This window comes from Lepidochelys olivacea (assembly GCF_965140295.1).
Source record: "Lepidochelys olivacea isolate rLepOli2 genome assembly, chromosome: 3".
Lineage (NCBI taxonomy): Eukaryota > Metazoa > Chordata > Testudines > Cheloniidae > Lepidochelys > Lepidochelys olivacea.
Window position 1 is genome coordinate 172,061,908 of NC_140413.1, and position 25,706 is coordinate 172,087,613.

The 25,706-nt window shown below is 43.3% G+C and overlaps 1 protein-coding gene across 1 annotated transcript in view; it reads right to left on the reverse strand.

Moving 5' to 3' along the window:
* HAAO (3-hydroxyanthranilate 3,4-dioxygenase) overlaps positions 1–25,706 on the reverse strand; it is a 53,703-nt gene that overhangs the window by 10,963 nt on the left and 17,034 nt on the right. Inside the window, exons 3-6 of the mRNA XM_084623376.1 lie at positions 21,932–22,015; positions 20,901–21,007; positions 17,367–17,456; positions 16,320–16,363 (exon numbers count right to left, since the gene is read on the reverse strand). Coding sequence (XP_084479502.1) covers positions 16,320–16,363; positions 17,367–17,456; positions 20,901–21,007; positions 21,932–22,015 — 325 coding nt within the window. The remainder of the gene's footprint in view (positions 1–16,319; positions 16,364–17,366; positions 17,457–20,900; positions 21,008–21,931; positions 22,016–25,706) is intronic.

The following is a 25,706-nucleotide window of genomic DNA, read 5'->3' on the forward strand; positions in this document are numbered from 1 at the left end:
CTTCATTATTTAGTGCTAACACCAAAAGAAGGAATCTTTTGGTTAAAGCTCTTTTTACTTAACAGTTATTTTAGCAAAAGGCATCTTATTCTGTCTTATCCAGCACAGTTGTTGAACAATTTTGTTTTTGTAAAACAAAACAAAGCAGAAAATCCCCTAGAAACGGAGTGACACTATGAGGAAAAATATGACAGAAACTCAGTTTACTTTAAGGTGGGATCGCAAACACTAATAAGAATTAATTCTATTTGTATGGTTATTGCATGGTGTCACTATAGGGCAAAGTAAACATTGTCTGGGTGCCTTAACTGTCCATTTTCATACCTGAATATATTTGGGTTTCTTTTAGGTTTAATTTTAATTCTGAATTTCCTAGGTTCATAATGCTTGGTTTTGGGATAATTACCACATGCATGTAATGTTCTTCATCCTTAAATTATAGATATAGATTCTCAACCTCAACTGCATCTTAACATTGGTTTTTTTGGCTGGGAATGCATGTAAAATATTTTTATAATTCATATCTACACATAAAAGCAGAGAGAAATTGAAGACATTCCACCATGGTACTTAGTGCAATTAGTGTTCTAATTTATTTTTAAATGCTTTGTTTGGTTAACAGTAATAGTCTGCTTTATTGAGCACTATTTAGATAGCTGCGTTATTTCCAATGTCACAGAACATATGGCACTGTTTAATTGGAAAAAACTTTCTGGAGCCCAACAAGTGGCTTAGTCGTAGTGCTCCCTATCATGTGGGAGACCTGAACATGGTGCCAGTGTTTCACAATCCAGGCTAAAATGGGAGGAGAACAGTGAGTTTTATCAGCAAGTTGAGCTCCTCTTGGGACATTACTTGGCAGTGAGACACTTGGTTTCCAGTTGTTAAGGTTCCCAGTGAGAGGCTTAAAAGGGAGTACAGTGCTCTTGGCCTGGAGGAATAGTGGCAATAGTTTGGGAGTTTGAGGGTGAGCATAGAGATAGTTTAAGCAAGGGAAACTGGGGGTCTTTGTGGGTTCAAATGAGATGCGAAGAGCCCTGCAAGGAGAAAACCCCCTACCTTGTTTGTGTTTCTAAGCAAGAAGTGGAAGCTGATCCAGAAATGGAAAGAGTCAGTCTGAGTATGGGCCCAGGAGCCGATTATAACCCAGGATCTGCTGCTCACTCATTGTGGGGCCCATTTTGCTAGCCTTACTCATGCTAGTGTCCCACTGATGGACTCCAATGTGGTAGCCAACAGGGTGTCAGAACTTATGGTTGGTATAGGCCTGCAGCAAAATTACTATCCCATCCTCTGCCAAGGCAAGTGTGATGCAGGGAAGGGCTTGTAGTTCTGAGGGGTTGATGCAGGCCCAAAGAGGCTCAGTCTGGGGTATTGCACCTTATATGCCCTGCCCGTCCCCCCTGCTTGCAGCTGTGCTGAAAGGCACACTGTCGCCGTTAACCAGTGGTTTCAGTTAAATCCCATATGAGATGGGGGATAATGTTACTTTCAGGCAGGAAGGCTTAAATTCACAAAGTACTTCAGTGCCTAAGTCTGGGTCTAGGCATCCAAGTCCCAGTTCTAGGCTCCACTGTGATTCACAAAACTCCCGCTGAACTCTGTAGGTACCGAAACTTACTTGGCACCTATGTTTCTGCAGTAAATAGTTCCTTAGGCACCTGGGCTTCTGCCCCTGGGCATGCACACTAGGCATCGCTCTAGGCATCTGGTTGCTTGTCCCCGCCTAAGCCCACAGTGATTCACAAACCAGGGGAAGATGGGCGTTCAGCCGCCGAACTCAAGGGATTGGATAGGCAGGCTCCAAGGCTGCCTACTGAATCTGGCCCCTCAGGTGAATTCAGACAAAACAGTGGAGGAAAGGGAGGGAAGTAGAGGAGGAGGATTACCTCTTTTGTAACTTTTAGTCAATGGCTAGAGTACTCACCTGGGATATGGGAGACTCCTTGTTCAAGTTCCCCCTACAGCTGATGAGGAGAAGAGAGTTGAACAGTGATCTACCTTTCAGGGGCATTCTAATGAGATATTCTCATGGGGGGGCTCCAGCAGTCTCTGTTGAAGCTGTTGCATTGTGGATAAATACTTAGGGGCATTTGGGCCAGAGAGAGAGTGCACAAACATGAGAACGAGTTTATAGCATGGTACCTAGAGCACTCATCCAGGATGTGGGAGACCCAGCATCCAGTCCCCCTGCTCCAATGACTTTTAATTATTTATCCACAGTGGAACAGCTTCAACAGGAGAGACTGAGGGAGCCCTACATTGCAGGCAAGGTAAACAGGCATTTCATTACAACCTAACAACCAAAGGAATTGAGTGTCTCTTATCACCCAATGGCTTTTGTTTTGATAGGACCGCTTATGTTTATGTATAGTTTGTTCTTTTGCTTTAACTAATCTCTAAGCAAATTGGTCTCTTGATACTTCCTTAACATTTGATGTGCTAATGGTATTATGAGACAAGTAGCAAACACAAATTAATTTATTGGGGGCAGTGGAACACACAGGCAAAATGTAAGAAGACAGTACTTTCAAACTAGACAGCCAAAAGCATTAGTATATTTATTCCCCAAATGCCACATCCTTAAGTGGAACATCAACTCTAATATTTTCATACATGTCCTAATATTGAAGAGCTTCATTAGAAGAGTTCAATAGTTAGGTCCATTTTTATAGTTCATTACTATTAAATATTCATACTGTGAAAATTTAGTGTTAAACTATTAGTGTTATAAACTCGCTGTGCTTTTTACAGCTTTGACTGATAAAGTGTGACAATATGCTAAATTGAAAAATACATCAGGTTTACTGAATGAATTTATAAAAGAAAATGACACTTTTTAGAGCAGGTCAGATTCAGTTAAACAATGAAAGCTGAGATTAGGTCTATGTGGCTCTGCTAAAGGGATTTAGTGGGAGGGAGGGGATTGGTTTCAAGAAACTTCTACAACTTCAAACCCTTGCATAAAGGTAGTTCCAGTCTGTCCTTCCTTCCAGCTTGCACCTCAAAGGAGACAGGGTAGGGCAACCTCTCCTTCTCCATTGACTGGTGCAAAGCGTGTGCATGCTGGAGATGGTAAAAGGCTTCAGCAGGGATGACTGGCCTACAGTGTCCCAACACTCTGGCAGGCATTGAGTCTGTGGCCTGGTCTACACTTCACAGTTAGGTTGACATAAGGCAGCTTATGTCATAATAAGATGACATAATAACGCCACCTCCACAAAAGGTATAGGGCTTATGTCGGTTAGGGTGATACAGTGTCTGTGTATATACTATGTTACTTACATCTGCTGTTAGTGCTCTTGTCAACAAGAAAGATGGGCAGCTAGAATCCAGCTGTCCCCCGCTCCCCTGGAGAGCTGGGCAGCTGGACCCCACTCTTTGCTGGGAATTGGGGCAAGAATGGACCCCACTCCTAGCTGGGAGCTGTGACATTGACAAGGTTGCCCAGCTACCAGTGAGGAGCTGGCAGAGTGGAGGGGGGCGAGAAGCTGGGGCAGCTGGACCCAACTCCCTGGGGCCTAGAAGCCCCAGAGGATTCTCCCCCCCCTACACTCCTGGGGGGGGGAACGGGGAGCTGAGTGGAGGACAGTCCACCAGGAGCCCATGAGCAGGAAGCTGCCAAAGGAGCTGAGAGCCCGGGGTCTCCGCTCCCTACACTGCCCCTCTTTGGTCAGTGGAAGTGCTCCTGGTGAGGGCATGTACCGTCAACCCAAGGAGGGTAGTGTGGACATGCACCACTGCAATAATTACTACGGTGGCTGTAAGTCGACTTAATATAGGTCGACTTAAGTTTTTAGTGTAGAGCTTTCACTGCTGCCCTCTGCCTGCATGCTCAACGCTTTACTGCAGGCAGGGTTTACATGCCTCAACTTTGTCATTATTTGCATTAATAAGTTGCTGTTTTTCGATGTATTTTTGTGGGGTTATTTATATATATTTATTCCTTGATTTCCCATTGCGGCCCTTATGATATGTAGCTTCTTTAGTTATTTGTACAGCAACAACAGTGTGTTTAAAAATAAATATCACAGCGCTTCAGTAATAGCATTGTTAATGCAGGACACTTATGTTCCTTCAAAATCAACATCACTCTGACTGGATGGGAGGGATTATTCTACAGACAGAAGAGCATCGATGCAAACTACATCCAAATTTCTAACACCTCAAATTTCAAGGGAGCAGGGTCTGGGACTGGGTTTTTGTTCGGTCCATTATAAAAAATATACACTATTTGCAAAGACTAGTGATTTTCGGGTGCCCATCTTCAGACACCTGAAAGGAGCCTGATTTTCAGAAGACAGATGCTCAGCAGGTATATCAAGTTAGGCATCCAAAAACTGCAACACTTCAAAAAGGAAAAAAAAAAAAAGGCTCAAAAGGTAGATTCGGATGGGTCTGGCTCTGGGTCACATCCAGAGTTTGAAATTTAGATCTGGGATTTTACTTCAAGTCTTTCTCTGGTTCATCTGAACCTTGTTTTGGTTTCCGAGTCTTCAGATCCCCTTGACCTCAACCCAAAACTTTAAATGAAACTATTGATGAAAACAGTAAATTTTTCCCTATTTTGGGATTTAAATTATGCCAAACAACCAAGTCTCACAGAACTTCCATCCACCACTAGCCTGGCAGTACTTACAACTCAGGCTAGACTTGGGCAGGCCTTCTGGATTCTGTAACCTGGCAAAAGCTCACCAGGTTATGGGTTTCATTACAAAAAGCTCTGCATGCAGCTGACTCAGAGTCCAATTCAGCCCTGGCACAATGGGTGCATCTTCTAGAGTTTTCAGTGGGAACTGATTTGTCTATACTAGAGCTGAATTTGGTTCATACTCTCCACTGGCCCCAGAAGCAAGACTTGCAAATTCACTCTTGCACCCAAGTGTTCTGCATGGCCAAGTAAATCTGAAACTACATCTCAAAACCAACTCATGCTTTAAGAGACACTGGAAAGCAGTAGCACATCCCCCCTCCGGCTCCTACGCGGAGGTGTGGCCAGGCAGCTCTGCATGCTGCCCCGACTGCAAGTGCCGCCCCCGCAGCTCCCATTGGCTGCAGTTCCCGGCCAATGGCAGCTGCAGAGCCAGTGCTTGGGACAGCCGCAGCGTGTGGAGCCCCCTGGCTGCCCCTACACATAGGAGTCGGAGAGGGGACATGCTGCTGCTTCCAGGAGCCGCATGGAGCCATGGCAGGCAGGGAGCCTTAGCCCTGTTGTGCTGCCAACCAGACTTTTAACAGCCTGGTCAGCAGTGCTTCGACCAGGTGTTCTGGTCGAAAACTGGACACCTGGCAATCCTACTGTCTAAGTGAGAGCAGGCATTGGCCATAATGCTCTCCAGAAACTCCACATATCTGTGTGCTGTGCCCCCCCCAACCCCCCAACCATTGCTGCTGTGCCAGAGCATGATGCAGGAGGTTAGGAGACAGCTTTATGGCTATCTTCTCCGTGCTTGCATCAGAGCAATTCTCCTGCAGCTGGAACAGAGGTTTTTATGCCTCTCTGGCCTTTTTACCCAGCCGAAAGGTGCTGGAGTGGAGATGGGGAAATCACACCCTTTTACTTTAGAATTTGCATTTCATTACTTTTTTTGTTCTAGTTTGCATTCATCTCCTTCCACCTCTTATTAATGAGTGAGTGTATTTTAGCGAATCTGTTTAGGTGACCGCTATAATTCCATAACTTCGCATATGTTAAGGTTTAATTGTTCCTGCTAATGAGTTATATCCTAAAATTCTCTGCCCAGATATGTAAGCCTAACTCCCCATGCACAAGCACATCTCCCATAAACACTAATATCTTTAAATAATGTATATAACTTGAGACAGCTGCATTGTAATTGATGCAATCAAATGCTATTCTAGACAAATTATTTTACTGACAATGTCAATTAAATATCTAGGCTAGCGTTTTCAAAGTGGGGTGACAACTAAAATAACTGTTCTGATTATCAGAGGTACTTGAGAGTTCAGTTCTCAAAGCCTCAATTAAAAAAAATCTCTTTTTTCAGGACAGCAGTTGAGCACCTGTTTACCTTTAAATCAGTGCAATGGGTTTTAAGCACATTTCTAAGTGCTGTCCTGAATTGGGATGGACTTAAACATGTGTTTAGTGATTTCCTGAATCAGAGCCTCAGTGAAGTCAGTGGGAGTTGTAGGTGCACAATAACTCTGGAAATCAAACCACTTCATCAAGTGCCTGAATATGGACTCAAGTTTGGACTATATTAGTCTTATTTCACCTTGTCTTTCTTATTTCATATAAATCTCTCTCTCACACATGCCCATCACAGTACATTTAGAGTAATTTAGAGTACCCAGCCTGAATCACTGAAAAGGGACCTGATTTTCAGCAGCTGGATGTTCAGCACTTTCTGAAAATCAGGCCTTTTAAAAGTATCTCAAGTTGAGCATCCAAAAACCGAGGTACCTAAAATCACTCGTCAATTTGAAAACTTAGGCCAGGGTATTTATGCCCATCTCACTGATGTCAAGTATAGCTGCTGAACCATCCATCTGAAAATACAGCACTTTGGCATATGTTTCTCTGTGTAATTATATGTTTTTGTGGCATGCCTCCAGGCTTATCATGGCTAATAATTTATTAGTGATCATGTAACAATGTCTTTGCATATTTTTTTTCATGTCACTAAATCTATGCTACAAATGAAATGGTAGGTTTTTCTCTTGTGTTTTTCTGATTCAGACAAAGAGGTTGATGAAGAGAATTTATAAAAATAAATGTTGCACGTAAAGAAATAGGCCCATGTTTTCTCCTTTCCATAAGGGAGGTGTAGCCAGCTAGATGAGGGAATAAGTGAGAACGGGAACTGTATGTGCTGTCTTCCTTTGCTCAGGTAACAAGTAATTAGGCCAGGTTTTGCTATGGCCCATTGCAAACTCTTAAGGGCATGATGGGTCTGTATCACTGTGGTCAGGAATGCCAGGTAATACATATCGCAAATGTAGTCTAGTGTTCTGGGTGCAGGCCGAGATATTGAGAATCATGGGTTCTATTTCTGAGTCTGCTATTGACTTGCTGTATGACCTTGTGCAATTACCTCACCCGCCTTGTCTCTCTTATATCCTAGGACCAACATGGCGACAACAACATTGCATAGGACCTTGGGCGAGCCCTTTAATATCTATCTTTGTGACTTGATTTCCCCTTCTGTAAAACATGGATAATAATACCTACCTCACAAGGGTGATGGGAGGCTTAAATAATTTCTCCAAAGCCCTTTAGATCTCTGTGAGGAAGGGGCTTGAGGGATGCAAATTATTATTATTATTATTATTAAATAGCCCTGGGTGTGGGTAAGGCAAAAGGCAGCAGATTGATTCTCCTGGTGCATAGTCTGTTCTAGATGTTGCTGTCTGGGGAGCATTTGAAAAGAGAAGAAGGAAGTTAACCAGTAAGTTCATCTCCTCTAACAAGGTGACTGATCTAAGCTTTGGTTCTGGTGACCAAAGATTGAACAAAAAAAGGAAGAGCATTTTGACCCAGCACTTTTGTGATTCCTCTGATGGTGTCATTAAATACATATGTGCAAAAGGTTGGCAACGGCTCAGTTCCCATGGTGAAGCCTTAGGAGAGCTCTTTAAGATTATGGCTTGTGCTCTGCCTCACTTGTTGGCATCTCAGCTGAGAGTATTACAGAACAGAAGAGGTCTCTGTGTTTTGGGGGTTTTCTGGGGTGTGGGTTTGGTTGTTGTCATTAGAGTGCACTGAGTTCAAGGAACTCCTCTGGGAACCCATGGCTCAGAATCCTGAGATCTGTAGGAAATTTAGAGATTTGGGATTAAAGATTTTGTGGAAGTTTTCAAATGGCAAATTATGTAAATCAATGTGTAACTCAATTAAAAAAATTACTATCCTATGTCCTTAATTTAGGACAATTATGGCCCATCCTTTGGGTCCACGCAGGAGAATATGACCATTTATTCCCATATACTGGCTGCACATATTGTAGGTAGCTTCATGGTGGGGAGAGCTGGTTCCATAGAGCTTCTACATCCCTGCCCCAATGCGGGGGTGGGGTGGGGTGGGGTGGGGTGGGGAAGATGAAGGGGTGGAGCCGCCTTGGCTCCCCGCCAATGCACTAGTCAGCTCTGCTACACTAACATGCTTGGGGACTATACAGTGCTAGGTATAGGCCTGGCACGTGGTTGGAGCTGGGGAAAACTGGGAGGGAGACTGAATCAGTGAGTCACAATCTGCTTCCTAGGACAATGCAACAACATGCTTCTCCTTGTCTGGGGACCGAGACAAAGCCACCATTTAGCTCTTAATTAAAAACTGCACTCTACTGAATTTCTTGATGTGTAAATAAGAAGTTTAAAAAAAACCCCAAACTACACATAGGCTTGTTTTGATAGAAATACTTTGCATTTCAATAGCACCTGCCAAGGGCTCTACATACAGCAATGAATTACACCCTATCAGATGCCTGGGGTTTAGGTAAGCATGATCCTTACTTTACAGCTGGGAAACCGGCACACATGAGACCTGATCTAAAGCCAGTTAAGGTCAGTGGACAGTCTCCCACTCATCTCAAAGGCTCAGAAAAATTAAGGCCAACTTTTACCTTATTAGTTATGGGTGCCACAATTTTGGGTACCCAGTTCATCACCTAGATTTTTAGGTGGCCCACTCAATCACTATTGAATGATTAAATGGCTTGCCCCTGCCATACATACAGTCAGTGGATGAGCCAGTAGGTCACCTGACTCCCAGTTTTTGGACTTAACCCCGCCCACCCATCCTTCTTTTTAGGTAATTTACATTCTGTCTTTTAAACTGTGCTTCTGTTAGCTCTTGCAGCCAGAATGCTACAGGTAGACTGACATCTGGCCCTCCCTTCAAACACCTTGTCTTCTCATGCTCATATCTTTGTGAAAAGAATTTCCTCTCGGACACAGACTCTATTCAGTCTCAGCTCTTTTTACAACTGAATTTTAGATTTTTTTTTTTTAAGTTTGAAGTGAATCTTTTTAGCCATTTTTGAACAGTGGGCAAGTGGACGCAAAATACACTCTTGAAGGGTTTTTTTGCTTATCAATAACTGAAAAATAACCGAACAAGAAACCTCCAAACGTGGCATGAGGCCAAGCCTCCATGAAGAAGGGCCTGTTTGCTTAACGGCAGATTGTGCTTTGAACTCAGTCTCTTCTAGAGCTGGTGAGTCTGCATGCTGTGCCATTACTGTAAATGGTGCAGCCTTCCCCCATCAGGTGCAGCCAGATGGAGGGGTAGCACAGGGGGTTAGTATGGCCACATCTTTCATGCCCCCTGTAGGGCACTAGTACAGGATCTGCTATTATGTCTGCCAGCCTAATGGAAAAGTCATATAGAATTTAGTAGAAAAATCTATCGTATCTATAGACACTTTGACCCTTCCTATAGAATTTATTATTTAGACATTTATTATTTTTTCAAGTGCCCAGAAGTGTGCTAGGAACAACACAGTCCCTGCCCAGAAAAGCATAGTCTTGGTTGCACATGCCGCTACTAGTAAGGGACAGACGCACATAAGGCCCAGAGAAAGGGGAGGGGAAGGAAAGGACAAGGGGGACAACAAGATCACACGATCACTTGGTAAAGCATGTACATATTTAGATGGTCCCATTCATTGCTTCTACTTATTGTTGACTGTGTAGCATTCATCAGTCTTAGGAGGGATTGCATGTGGCTAGGAGAGCTCGCATGGCAAACAGGTTTGGGGAAGGAGTTCCAAGAAGAAGGGGCAGGGTAGATGAGGCCTATGGACAAAAGAAGTGACAGGGGTACTGAGGCTAGTATCTTTGGCAGAACGAAGAGAGTGGGGGAAGATGCGAAAAGAGACCAGGTCTGAATTATAGGCAGGGGTTGCACAGATAATGTCTCACGGAACTCTGAAGTTTTCATGGCCCCAGATAGTTTTAATCCACCCCTGAAAAGTGATTACTGGTGTGAGCTTAACTAGCCCAACCTGAGTGCTGCTCGGCTGGGATTTGCACAATATGCAGAGACTTGGGTGTTCCCAGCAGCAAGGCCACTTTTTAAACATCTGCACACTTCAGTCACTGTGCACTTTAGTCACAGCCCATATATTAGACAATGAGAGAGGGTTAACTGGTCACAGAAGAGAATTGAGTAATCCGGCCTAATGTGTGGGTGGCCTTTTAATTCCTCCCCCCTTCCTCCATTAGTGTAATAGCCAATGAATCATTATCTTAAACTGCTTCAGAGCCAAAAGATTGTCAGGATTAATGTTTTCAACATCTGGATCATTTTAATTTTTTTTTAAGTTTTTGTATGGGACTGAAGTGGGATTATTTTAGGGTGTGGAAAAGGGAAATGTAGGATATTGGTACAAGCTGTTTTTAATAATAACTTCAATTTAAAATATTACTTTATAGTTTTTTTTGCATATATGAGCATAACACTGGAAAATATAATTTCCATAGGAAAACTTGTTTTTGTATATTTCAGCTGGCTCAACTATGATCTTTAACATATTCTCCTGAATTACACAAGTGCAAATCTGATGAACTTTTCTACAGAGTTACTCTAGATTTATTTGAGGTAACACAGCAGAATTCTGCCCTTTGGAGTTTGATCTTTTTTTAAGTTGTACAGTTTTCATTTAATTGAACCAATAAACTGTCCACTAGCCAGTTATCTTTCTTATTTAGCTCTCTTTATTTATTTTTTATTTTCAATTAACTGATAATTACACTTAAGCTTATGTGTGCTAAATCTTAATGTCTCTAAGGATGATGTCCTGGAAATAGGCCTTGCTGTAAATCAGACACTGTCTGTTGCATAACATACAACTGGGCTGTGTCTGCTGAGAACAGTGTTGCACTCCTCTTGACTTGTTTGATTTCATGCTCTATTGGCACAAGATTCACAACAAGGTATGAAGGCTTGTCTAAGCACAAAAAATGGCACCGGATTAACAAAAGGTAGGATGTTAAACCAATGCAGCTTTGTAATGTGGGCACTCATGTTGGTTTAAATCCGGCTTACTCTGGTTTAGCTCACAGCTATAATTTATATAATACTTTTAGTTAGTCAATTTATAGAATACTTTAGTTAGTTAAACCAGTGCAAATGTGTGTGTAGATCAGGCTTTAGACTACATTATATCTTTCCCCCCACAACTTGATGAGTGAAACACACAACGTTTCATACTTGTTCATATATTTTTTTGTTTTCGCTATGCTGAGTGATTACCAAGAGCAAAGACTTGGTTATGTACTCACTAGGCTTTGAAGCCAATGCTGCAGTTGTTCCACGCACTGGAACAGTGCAAGTTGTGTATGTGATGTGACAGCAGAATCAGGCTCTTTGTACCATATTCTTCTATATCCATGGTGCTGTCCTCATAAAGCCCTTTGTAGCTGTTGAGGCACTGGTATATATTGACTAAAAATAGGTAGTTCCATTTGGAGAAAATCAACCCTATTATAAAATCTTTAGTGAAGTTCATTAAACTTTAGTTTAAACTTTAGGGCACCTAAATTCTCTGCAGACATTCTGACAACATTTCCATCCCACCTGGAAACAGGTACCAAATGTCTTAGAAGAGAGACAGCTGGCACAAATTTTTGAGCCCAGATTTTAAGTGTGAATTATTTCAGGGAACACCAGATAAGCTTCTGAACCTTTGGATGCTTTTGTAAACCAAATCTCTGAAGCTTTTCAGGCACAGCCATTGCTGACCATTACTAGTGATGAGCAAACATCAAGTGCCTGTCTACACCGTACATTTGTCTACACCAGAGGAGTGTAAATTCTAGTGTACATTAACATGTCACACACTAAGTAGCCCGTGTGGAATCTGCTGGTGCACACTAAAAGTTCCCAAGTGCATGTTAATATGATATTGTTTGAAACAGGACTACATTACTGCGCACTAGGGAATTTTAGTGCAGGCCGGCAGGGTTCACATGAGCTAGTTAGTGTGCGACATGCTAGCGCGCACTAGAATTTACACCCCTCTGGTGCAGACAAATGCACCTTGTAGATGTGCCCTTAATTTGGGTTGGTTCAAATAACCAACCCAGACCTTGGATACCTACCTGAAGCTTATTGAACATATCTGAACTTTCCGAGTCTGCAAAACTGGGCTAGCACTGTAACCATATCAGGTTCTCTGATGAGATTTCTGGCACTTTGGCTTCCAGCTGGAAATCTCCTGTGAAGAAACTCCCATGGTTATTTTGGCACTTACAGTTCCACACATCATGACTGTGATCATAAAACAAATGTATTTGATACCTTTCCTGGACCCCAAATCAGGGGGTTTTTAAAAACATGTTTAATTCTAGAAATAAGAGGAGGAGTTCTTGTTTACATAAGTTGTGGGCAAGCCAGCTTTTATCCCCATATGGCAAAACTTCAGGTTAGTGTAACAGGTAGTTTCACAGAAGGAGGCCTGAGGTCTGCATTCAAAAATGTGTGCATGATTGCAGTTCACGTGATTGTCCTTGAAAATGGCTATTTAGACAGGCGCCTGCTCAGTTTTTGCATACATAATTTTTCTCACTTACAGCACACACAAATGTAGGCATTCTTTTAAAATTAATCCCAAAGGCTTAATTGTACCCTTGCATGTAGCTTTGTAAATCCTGATTTCAGTAGGGTTGCCTTAGTGATAACTGAGGCCAAAAATGGGCCCAAAATAAATAAACAACCAAGAAGAAACTTAGCTCAAGTCAAAAATAGTTATGGAGCGATTGATTCCATTCATAGCTTTCCTGAATGAAACAGGTGCTATCAGGACTTTCTCTGGAGATTTTTCTCTTGCTTCTTTTACCTTTTCTATTTGTCTGTCTCTCTGCAGAGGTTGTGGAACAGCTGGGACTCATGGAGATGAGGCTGAGAGCGCTTTGGCTGAAGCCCTGTTGCTGCTGACTTAGATGCAGATTGCTTGCCTGGCTTGAAATTCACCTCTTTGCCCAGGACCAGCACAAGATTTGTGGACCACTTAGGTACCTGGGGCTTCAATTGGATTTGCATACTGCACACATCTTATGCTGATCCTTGAATTACACCAAGGAGAGAAAATTATAAATCCCAGAGGAAATCACGGCTCTGGGGGGGTATATTCTCCATCAGCAGAACACAACTTGAGAAGTTAGTAGTTTTTTGTTACTAGCTTACCCAAGGCTTTGTGCAGGGTTTGATACACAAATTCAACTGAGTTTAATGGGAGCTGGGAGCTAAAATTCCTGCAACTCTAAAAATATTAGGGTATGTGTGGCTTTTTTTGCACAACAGAAGCTGTTTCTGGAAGCTTGTGTTTATCACTGTCTCTGAGAAGTGCAGATCAGGAGCACTGAGCTGTTCACCAGGCTGAAATTCTGCACAGAATTTTTCTGATTGCATTTTACTTGGGGCAAGAGCAAAGCCAAAAACCAGTGAAAATATTTGTATTCTGGATTCAATTGCTAAATCCAAGTGGGAAACCATTCAGGGGAAAAAAAGATGTAATGAGCTCAGAACAAATGTAATACGCTTAAGTGCTTAATTTTTTTTCTCTTGAAAACATCTCCTTTGGCTCTAATTAAACTCTCCCTAGCCTCCTGGGCTTTGGAGGACTTTTGAACAGCAACAGAAGAAAGATCTTCCTTGCTAGATTTATGTAAAATTTCTTGCAGTTCTATGTGCAAAAGCTTCAAGAAATATTATGGCATGTGACAGTCTAGCCTGTGGTTCTTACTTTCTGTGAAAATACTGCCAATGTTAATATTTAGTATTCTACATTTTTTTTCCTGCTCAATATAATTCACTTGTTCCTGAGCTACAACCTCCCAGTTCTGATGTGGAAGGGATTTGCTCAAATATATCTTACTCGTGTTTATTGGGAATCATTAAATTGACCAAGGATGGATGATGTGTGAGATTGGGGATATTATTTTTATTACAATATCACCTAGAGGCCCCAGTTGAAATTAGGCCCTCCGTTGTGATAGGCACTATACGAGTATAAATTGAGAGAGAGTCTCTGCCTTAAAGAGATTACCATCTAAATAGACAAACAGGCAAAGAATAGGAGAAAAACAATCCTAATTTTACTGATTGGGAAGTGAGGCACAGAGAGATTAAGTGACTTGCCCAAAATCAGAGTAAGCCTGTGACAGGTCTGGAATTGCAAACACATCTTCTAAATCCTAATCCAGTGCTTTAACCACAAGGCCAGACTACCTTAGATTCCAGCTCTACAGTCTGTACCTGTTGGACACTGGGAGACACCAGTGTTAGAATAAACTAGTTTGTTTATTCTATGAGGTAAGTAGAAGTGAGCTTTTGGGAAGACAAAATTTGCTTCCCATGAAAGCACAGAGCCCTCCTCTGTCAGAAAGCCATTTGCCAGGAGTATATGAGAACACAGTACTGATGCTGAGTCTCTCATGTAGCTCTTGTACATGGTAAGTTGCAGGTCAGGCCCTTGAATCACATGTGGACTGACTACAGAGTTTCCTTCCCGGGGATACACCAGAGATGTGTTCACTATAAGATCCTTCAATGCAGTGACAGGTTTCAGAGTAGCAGCCATATTAGTCTGTATCCGCAAAAAGAACAGGAATACTTGTGGCACCTTAGAGACTAGCGAATTTATTAGAGCATAAGCTTTCGTGGGCTACAGCCCACTTCATCGGATGCACAGAACTTACTTATAGTAAGATATCACTACAAAAGTTTTTTTCTCCTGATGATAATAGCTAATCTTAACTAATTAGCCTCTCACAGTTTGTATGGTAACTTCCAACTTATCTGTATGTATGCGTGTTTTATATATATATATATTACTAAATGTTCCATTCTATGCATCCGATGAAGTGGGCTGTAGTCCACGAAAGCTTATGCTCTAATAAATTTGTTAGTCTCTGAGGTGCCACAAGTCCTCCTGTTCTTTTTTCAATGCAGTGCTTATTCTAGCTATTACTAGCTCAGATAAGGTATGTTACACATGACACCACCTAATGGCTGAATGGTAGAATACAGTTTAGCATCCCATTACAGGGTCAGATACAATACTCTTTATGCAAAGTTTTCATACTCTCTAAGCCTATGTCTATACTTAAAATGCTACAGCAGCACAATGGTAGCACTACAGCTGTAGCAGTTTTCCTGTCACTGTATTTAATCCACCCCCCCGCGAGGCAATAGCTTGGCAACAGAAGAATTCGTCCGTCAACCTAGCACTGAATGCATTGGGAGTTAGGTCTGCATAGCTACCTCTCTCTGGGCTGCTGGGGGGGCCTCAAAGAGAAGAGATTTGCACTCCAATCTGAGGTTTGACTTGAAAATAGATTAGTGACTTAAGTAGCCGCTCTAGGGCAACACAATTGCAATCAGCACTGGGGCTTGATCTAAGGCCTAGTGAAGCCAGTGCAATTCAATGGGATTTGGATCAGGCCCTGAGTGACCTGAGGGTAAGTGCCCTTTCTCTCAGATAGGGTCGCCAGGTGTCCAGTTTTCGACCGGAACGCCCGGTTGAAAAGGGACCCTTGTGGCTCTGATCAGCACTGCTGACCAGACCGTTAAAAGTACGGTCAGCAGGGCTAAGGCAGGCTCCTTGCCTGCCGTGGCTCCACGCGGCTCCTGGAAGCAGCGGCATGTCCCCCCTCCTTCACCCCAAACCCCTCATCCTTGGCCCCACCCCAGAGCCCTTCCTGCACCCCAAACCCCTCATCCCTGGCCCCACCCTGGAGTCTGCACCCCCAGCCGGAGCCCTCACCCCCTTCCACACCCCAATCCCATGAGCCAGTCCAGTGAAAATGAGCGAGTGAGTGAGGGTGGGGAGAGCAAGCGACAGAGGGAGGGGGGATGGAGTGAGCAGCGGCGGGGCTTTGGAGAAGGGGAGGGGCCTCAGAGAGGGGGCAGGGCAAGGGTGTTTGGTTTTGTGCAAGTAGAAAGTTGGCAACCCTACTCTCAGAGTGTGGATAAAATACACAATCCTGTGTAAAGGAGGAGAAATAACTGTGCGATGTGGTGATTTGATTTACTAAAATCTCACTCTGGCTTGCATGGTGCTCAAATAGTGTGGAAGCAGAACAGAGTTTCTTAGATCTTGCACTATATAATTCTCTAAATAGTTCATTCTGATGTCCTCACATAAGCAGACTAGGTACTAATTCCGCTCATAGATATGCATTTTTCTTGTCTCTGTTGCAGGGAAAGAGAGTGGCTATTTTTCCTTACAAAGTAGCTTTCATTTACAGAAGCAGCGAGAAAGGAAAAACAGAACTTTAATTCAGTTAAAATCATTGCTGCTTAATTACTCTGATGTAAATTAATTTTGTAATTGGGACAATCATTTCATTACCTGGATTTGGTTTTCCAGTGTGATATTGTGTTGAGTTGAAAAACCTGCAATAAGAAACATTAAGCATCACTAAAACCTAATGTTCACATTTTGTAGGCTGAGATTATGTAGCAACACAGCCTATGAAGTTGTGTACTGCCATAAGCAATCTGCAAAATAGATAGGGCCAGATCCTCAGCTGGTGTAACTAGACATAGCTTCATTGACTTCAGTTGTGCTATGCCAATTTCACCAGTAGAGGATTTGGCCCTAAGGCACTTTCCAACCCAAAGTCATTCACACAATAGTCACTAAACATTTTGCTGACTTCATGTTCTGCGGCTCTGGGAGACTGCCTTGCCATCCTGTAATACAAAGCTTGCTCTGCTAGTTGCTCATCCTTTATGAACCATTTGGAGAAAACAGGTTTCAGAGTAGCAGCCGTGTTAGTCTGTATCCGCAAAAAGAAAAGGAGTACTTGTGGCACCTTAGAGACTAACAAATGTATTTGAGCATAAGCTTTCGTGAGCTACAGCTCACTTTATCGGATTTTGTTTTGTTTTGTTTTGTTTTTCCACTGCATGCATCCGATGAAGTGAGCTGTAGGTCACGAAAACTTATGCTCAAATACATTTGTTAGTCTCTAAGGTGCCACAAATACTCCTTTTCTTTTTTTGGAGAAGACAGCAACTCACTTACATCAATGGACAAGTTTACATGTTGCCTGGAGACATTTGCTTTTCACACGCTCAGGCAAGTTTAGCAAAACAATGATTACCCATTAATAATATCTCAGTGGAACTGAGCAGGCCTTCTTAGTCTTACCTGCAATTCCAAAGAATTAATTTCAGGAAGGAACTGTGGTGGGGTTTTTTGTTTTTTGTATTTTTAAGGTTTTGCTATATATTTTAAAAGTCCAAGCAAACAGAAACAGTCAAACAAGCAGAGCTAGAAAACCTAACCTATTTTTTACAGTTAATTTTACAGTTAATTTTTTTTACAGTTAACATTTTTACAGTTAACATTGTTCAAAATGCAGCATAAACAGAAAAGTAAATAGATACTTACTCTTGGATTATCGGTATAAGTTGTGTGCCAAGATCCTCACAATAAAACCATCTTTCAAACAGGACATTAGTTGATTCTCCAACATAATATCTGACAAAGTAACAACATTAGTAAATCATTCCTTTGCATAATGGTTATTTTTTTAAAAAAATAGCATCTTTAGAGTTAATGCAATGAGCTACATTTTATTAATAAGGATAGTGCATTAGAGGGACAGTGTTCTCTAGTGGCTAGCATGGAGAGTCAGGACTCTTCGGTCCTATTTTCAGCTCTAACACAGTCTTGCGGAGCAACCTTGGATAAGTCACCGAGAGTGTGCTCCACAAAGGGACTTAGGTGTTGCAGCACTGAGTGTCATGGTGGCTAACTTCTAAGCACCTAAAAAAAAACAAAACAAAAACAAAAACCAACCACAAGAACAACACTGGGATCCACAAAGCAGTTACGTCTCTGGCTTCCCTATACAGTGAACGGTGAGAGATAGGCACCTGAGCAAGCAATCCACAAAAAGCCAACATGCTAGATGGGAAGCTGTCTAAGCTAGCCACTGGGAGATGCTGAGGAGATGGGTGTGTGTTAAGCCCTGCCCCTCTCACAGAGATAGGCACCTCCTGGTAGCCTGGATTTAAGTGTCTATCTGTGCCTAGTGATCCATGAATGGGAAACTGTCCTGGAGTCAGGCTGCTTAGGTTCTTTGGGTGTTTCTTGTGGAAATGAGTGAGGCTGCCATATTGAAGGCCCCTGTTTGAAGAGAATTAAGTTAACGCAAACTAGGAACCTTTCAGTTCACACCCACAGCAGCCACATGGGGGAGTTACAGAGCACCACTTTGGTGTACATTGCTGTTCACACCCCTGTAGTCCGAGCTGTGAGGCAGGGTAGACAAACCCTTTATTGATAGTGCTGTGCCTAATAATCTTAACAGGGATTTAGAAATAGCCTGGGGGGTTGGCCACTTTGAATTTCTAGCTTTGCTTGAATGTTTTTCTTTGCCTGGACACTTTTAATTTATATAAAAATAATATATAATATGTGAAAAATTCAGTGTTACGATTAAACTTAATTCCAGTGCAGCCTCAAAAGTGGGATATGGTGCCTGGGAATATCAGAATAGTGAAAGTGAGATCCATGTTAGATGCATCAAATACTGGACTGTAAGTTCCTACTCTTGATTTCTGTCATTGGTTGGCAGCGACAATGACCACTTTCTTATCATTAAGGTTTTGCTGATTACCCATACAGGCATTAAACATGCAATCTGCATTATTTGTTAGAGTAGCTATTTACTTAAAAGTGTACTTGAATACAATTTAGTTTGCCAATTGCAAACAAGATGTTGTTTTTTAATTCCTTTAATTTCTCCACAGGTTATGAAAGCAAGAATATATCGGTCCATGAATCAACAACTCTACATGAGCTTCTTAGAAACCATATGCCCCCTCTGGCCCAACTTGATTATCATACACATTGTAAGGAGAGTGATCACTTTAGATAAGCTATTACCAGCAGGAGAGCGGGGTGGGGGGAGGTATTTTTTCATGCTTTGTGTGTATAAAAAGATCTTCTACACTTTCCACAGTATGCATCCGATGAAGTGAGCTGTAGCTCACGAAAGCTTATGCTCAAATAAATTGGTTAGTCTCTAAGGTTCCATAAGTACTCCTTTTCTTTTTGCGAATACAGACTAACACGGCTGCGACTCTGAAACCTCTCTAACATTTACAGACTACATCTGGGAAGCAGCCGTTTTAACCAGGAAAGGTGATTCTATTTAATGTTGGTGAACAACTTCAGTTTTAAACTACAAATATACAAGGTTTCCTCAAGTATTAGTCTATTGTGTTTCCAGTTCAATGTATCTTTGGTTTCTGGAAATAAACCAAGTGACATTTTTTATAAATGCAGATGACTCTGAGCTGTTTTGAAAGGAACATACAGTGCTGTAGCTGAACAGTGTTTCAAGTATATTGGGTGTGCCTGGAACTCAGAATCGATTCAGGTGACTTTCTGAAAGGTGCTATTCTCAGTTCTTTTTTCATTCTCTAGACTTCCCAGTTGAACAAATTTATTCCTCTGGCTCAGCATATCTACTATAGGGAGTTCTTTTGGCTACTGTGACATGCCCCAATAGAAAGATCACAGCTGTTCAATGTCATGTTTTCCTGAATGTAGCTAATGAAAAAACTGGTAACTCTGTTACTGCTATTGTTTAAGCCTTCTGTAAATCACATGAATAGCCAAAAACTCAGCTTGGTCAGTCTTCAGGGGCGGCAGGTTTGTGTAATTTTTGGTGGTGCCCAAGTCGTAATGTCCCACCCCCCCCCCTCAAACACACACCCGCCTAAGGCTCTGGGAGGGAGTTTGGGTGCAGGCTCTGGGCTGGGGCAGGAGGTTGGGGTGTGTGGGGGGTGAGGGGTACAGTGCTTACCACGGGCAGCTCTTGTAAGTGACCCGCACCCCCCTCTGGCAGCGGCTCCTAGGTTGGGGGCCTGGGGGGCTCCCTGCGCCGCTGTCCGCAGGCACCGCCCCCGCAGCTCCCATTGGCCGCAGTTCCAATGGCAGAATCTGTGCTGGGGCAGGGGCAGCACGCGGAGACACCCCCCCACAGGGGCTGCAGGGACATGCTGGCCGCTTCCTAGAGTGGCGCGCCGTGCGGAGTGAGGGCGGGCAGGAAGCTGCTTTAGCACCGCTGCGCTGCCGGTGGGGGCGGTGCAGGCCCCCGAGCCCTTGTAAATCACCCCGGGGGCCAGAAAATGCTCCGGGGGAGGCACACAGGGGCAGCAGGCGGGGCCAGGGAAGAGACCCAGCCCCGAACATTGGTGGAGCCGGGCCCCATGCTCTGAATATTCTTGGAGCACAGCACCATGGGCCCATACAACTCGCCGCCCGTCAGTCTTATACAGACAGTAACAGCAATCCCCTCCTAAATTGGCCCAAGTCACTGCTGTGACTTGCATTGTTAAACACTTAACAAATTCAGCAGAGCTAAAGACCAAAGCTTGATCCTGTTCCCAGTGAAGTCAATGGTAAAATTCCTATTGATTTCAATGGGAGCGTGAGCAACACTGAAAAACACAGAGCCATTCTGAGCCACCGTTGATTTAGAGATTTTTGTCTAGTAGTTAGAGGTGTAGACATACGTTCTGTTCCTGACTCTGCCGCTCGGAAATTGTGTAAATTTGGCCAAGTCTCCGCTATCTCTCTATCTTTTGGTTTTTAAATGAAATTAACGATACAGTGTGCCAATAATCTTGTAAACCTTGCTTGTTTCATGGTTTTAAAGTATTCTGAGATCCTTAGACGAAAGTTAATATGTAAGTGCAAACATATGACAGATTTGTATAAAACATTTCAATGAGGAACACATTAGCTAACCCATTTTCTAAATTGTGTGTGTAATAAATACATGAAATTTCCATTTATAATTTACCAGGAAAGAAATAGAATACAATATTGTAGTGAAACAATAACTGATTCTCATATTTGAAGTTTAACAGATTAGCTCTATGTCCAAAGTAGAAAACTACATTTCACCTGAGTCCATCTGTTTCTGTGTTTAGCCTTTTCCTCTCGATCACGAGTCCCACAGTATTTGCATACCTCTGAGGAGAATGTGGTATCCTGGCAGGTAGGAGAAACATCTGCCCAGACAAAGATATTGGAAACAATAAATATAACAGTGTCATGTAGGTTTCTTTTCTTTTTTGCAGGCCTTTGTTCACCCTCCCACTTTTCCTCTATTCCTGTTGATATGATGTTTCTTGGCAACTGAGCGCACGTTTATACCAGCAGCAAAATAGATGCTGTTGCTAGCTTTCTCAGGCTGGTGTCTTGTTAATGACAAGCTTTCATTCAGCAGCGGGCACTGCCTTCTCAGATATTGAGCTGCTCTCTTGCCAGCTGTATCATTCATGGCTGTTAGACAATCAAAATGAAGAACCTACCTGAGATTTAGAAAGTTACTATACTTTCTGAGCAGTGGTAAGTAAAATTAAAGGAAAGCTTGTTGTTAGCACAACAGGATTCCTAAATTAGTCCTCCATGACTATTTCTCCAACATGACAAGTGCTTGTCATTGACTGACAGGGCATGTGGTTCTCTCCAGACCCAACTGACTAATAGGACGTACTTGATCTGAGAGAAAGAAGACAAACTGTGTGTGGGTCTGTGACTGCAGTTTGGAAATAAACTTGTTTTCCAGCAGCTACCTGCCTAAGTAGGCTAGTGCTATGGTTAAACCCGGAGACTTTGTAAATAAATGAACAAGGATTTGCCCCAATGTCCTTGGACAAAATGTTCCCTCCTCCACACTATTTGCAGTGTTGTGTCTGGCTGCCATTTTATATCCCAGTTGTTGCTGCTTTTCACTGAAATTTTATGTGCAATGTATAGTTTGTGTAGTGGTTTGGTACCTTTTAGAATGGAATTTATTATATTGAATTCAAAATATTATTAATCATGACCTGATCATTATTTTATGGAATGCAGTGGAAGGATGATTTGAAATAATTGTTATGAGAGTCATTTAACACATGCAATAATGACAAGAACAAACCCCAGTTTACCTCCCCTTCTCTGATGTGGATATCTCTGTGGTTTCCATTTTCAATTATCTTCAAGCACATGTCTCCTTCCACTTGGTAAAATAACTGATATGTAGAAAAAAAGACATTAAGGCATGTGAGTTTACTAACAAGGCTCTCTCCTGCAATCCTTTGATCCCTAAGTCCTTAAGGATGTCTTGACAAGGGGGCGGGGCTAAGTCAGGGAGAACAGAGGTTTAAAAAGCCAGCTCCTAAGCAACCAGAGGAGGTAGCAATCAGGGGAATTTTGTGAGAGAGTGTAGATAGGGAGCATGAGAGCCAGAAACACCTAACAAATATACTCCAAACTTAGACCAAAAGCTCACCCCCCTGCCCCCAAACAACGAACAAACAAATAATCCCCACCTTCAAAGAGTACCAATATTGCAGGCAGAATTCCATCAGCAGGGTGGGGGGGCTACCCGCTTTATTGCACTGAATGCAGCATGTATGAGTACCTGCTTTGTGGAGGGGAGGGATATGTGTGCATTTGATGCAAGCAACTCATGCCCCTCAGGGTCTCAGTACAGTCTCCGGAGGACGGAGTGGCTGAACTAGAAGAGCTAAGGGAGGCACAGAGATATATAGCTGAGACACAGTAGAGCGGTCCCATTCTGAGTCTTGACCAGCTGTGTGCTGTGGAGGAGGATGAAAGTCTTGGGGAAGGAGACATCAAGCTGGAGAGGAAGGAAATGATCCCATAGTTGGGACCCTCCTCCCAGATGATGTCATGGTATCCTCTTGCACAGACCCCAGTTATTAGGAAGAGACAGGTAATAGTAATGAGGGATTGGATTATTAGAAATATAGATAGTTGGGTTTGTGATGAGTAGGAGAACCACATGGTGAACTGCCTGCCAGGTGCGTAGGTTATGCATCTAGATAGACCAGTGGTCACCAACCTGTCGATCCTGGAGACTCTCCCCGCTGATTGCAATCTCCAGCCACAGCAGCGCAGCAGGGGCCTGACTCTAAGGCAGGCTCCCTGCCTGCCGTGGCCCCATGCCACTCCCAGAAGCAGCCAGCATGCCCGCAGCGGACCCGCCGGGGAGGAGGGGCAAGAGTCTCCACACCCTGCTCCTGCCTGCAAGCACCACCCCCACAGCTCCCAGGAACAGGGGCAGTACCTGCAGAGAGGGGCAGCATGCAGAGCCACGTGCCTCCCCCAGGGGCCACAGAGACATGTTGGCCCCTTCCGGGAGCAGCATGGCCACATGGTGCACTACTGGCTGGCAGGGTGAGGGGGTGGCCTGGCTCGTGATGGGGAGGAGGTGCCGATGTGCCTGAGTGGGGCCAAGCCCCGCTGCACTGCTGACTGGGAGCCGACCGAGTTAAGTGCCCCCCTCCTGGAGCCAGCACCCCAAATTTCCTCCTGCCCCAGCCCTGCCCCCCCTCCCAGATCCAGCACCCCATATCCCCTCCTGCACCCCAACCCCCTGCCCCAGCCCTGCCCCCCCCAGAGCCAGCACCCCATGCCCCTTCCTGCACCCCAACCCCCTGCCCCAGCCCTGACCCCCCTCCCAGAGCTTGCACCCCCTCACTCCTTCCTGCACCTCAACCCCCTGTCCCAGGTTCAGCCCAGTGCCTCCTCCCACATTCCAACCCCTGCCCCAGCCCAGTGAAAGTAAGTGATGGGGGGCGAGAGCGAGCGACGGGTGGGGGGGATGGAGTGAGTGAGGCGGGGCCTCAGGGAAGGGGCGGGGTAGATCCTGGGTTGCCCTTAAATTCAAAAAGTGATCTTGGGCATAAAAAAAGGTTGGAGACCACTGAGATAGACTTACATGTAGTGCTGGGGAGGAGCCGGTGGTTGTGGTACATGTAGGTACCAGTGGCATAGAGAAAGGTAGGAGAGAAATCCTGGAGGCCAAATTTAGGCTGCTAGGCAAGAGATTAAAGTTCAGGACCTCCATGGTAGCATTCTCTGAAATGCTTCCAGTTCCAAGTAAAAGGCCAGTTAGACAGGACAGGCAGAACTGCAGGATCTCAATGCATGGATGAGATAATGGTGTTTGGAGGAGGAATTTTGATTACTAGGAATTGGGAAAGTTTTGGGAAAGGAGGAGCCTATATAGAAAGGATGGGCTCCACCTAAATCAAAATGGAACCAGGTTGCTGGCATGTCAAATTAAAATAGTTGTAGGGGGATTTTTAAACTAAGGGTTGTGGGAAAGCTGACAGGTGCAGAGGAGCACGTGGTTTGGACAGAGACATCCTTTGGGGAAAAATTTATTAATGGGGATACTCTATATCCCAGGGAAGGGGAAAGGACAGAATTTGATAAAAGACAGGTAGGTACTGAAAGGAAACAGTCAAACAAAAAAGAGTCCCATTCAATTACACCACGTGAAGGCAGATAACCCAATTTTGACAAATTTTATAAGTGCTAAAACGGGTGAACTTGAGTGCCTTGTATTAGATGAGGATATTGATATAATAGGCATTACAGAAATGTGGTGAAACCGTGACAGTGAAAGGGACATGGTTATACCAGGGTACAAAATATATAGCAATGACAGAGTAGGTTGTGCTGGTGGGAGGAGTGGCACTATATGTGAAAGAAAGGGCACAGAGTCAAATATAGTAAACATTTTAAATGAATCAAACTATACCATAGAATCTGCATGGCTAGAAATTCCATGTATAGCAGTATGAATGTACTACCGACCACCTAACCACAATGGTGATGGTGATTGTGAAATGTTCAGAGAGCTTAGAGAGGCTACAAAAACAGAAAACCCAATAATAAAGGGGGATTTCAACTATCCCCATATTGACTGGGGAGATGTCATCTCAGAGATTAAATTTCTAGACACTTTTAATGACCGCTTCTTGGAGCAGCTAGTCAGGGAACCCACTACGGGAGAGGCAGTTCTTGATTTAGTTTTAGGTGGAGCACAGAATCTGGTCTAAGAGGTGAGTATAGCTGAACTGCTCAGTAATAGTGACTATAATGTAATTAAATTGAACATCCTTGTAAGAGAAAAAATGCCAAAGAAACCCACCACAGTAGCATTTAACTTCAAAAAGGGCAACTACACAAAAATTAGGATGATAGTTAAATGGAAATTAAAAGAAAGAGTCACAAGAGTGAAATGCCTGCAAGCTGCATGGAAAGTATTTTAAAACACCATAATAGAGGCTCAAACTAACCATAACCCAAATAAATAAAAAAAAACAGTAAGAGGATCAAAAAAAAAATGCCACCGTGGCTAAACAACAGAGTAAAAGAGGTGGTTAAAGGCAAAAGGACATTCTTTAAAAATTGGAAATCAAATCCTACTGAGGAAAATAGAAAAGAGCATAAACTCTGGCAAGAAAATTGAAAAGTATAATGAGGTGGGCCAAAAAAAGAATTGAAGAGCAACTAGCAAAATACACAATAACAAACAGCAATTTTTTAATTACATCAGAAGTACGAAGCCTGCCAAACAATCAGTGGGGCCACTGGATAATCAAGGTTCCAAAGGAGCACTCAAGGAATACAAGGCCATTGCGGAAAAGCTAAATGAATTCTTTGCATCGGTCTTCACTGCAGAGGATGTGAGGGAAATTCCCACACCTGAGCCATTCTTTTTAGGTGACAAATCTGGGGAACTGTCCCAGACTGAGGTGTCACTAGAGGAGGTTTTGGAACAAACTGATAAAATTAAACAGTAACTTTACTTCTCTCACTGAGCCCACCCTCTGACTTAACCAACAGTCCCTCCCCGCCACTGTAACTGCTTCCATATGGCTTACCTTTGCCCTCAGACTCACA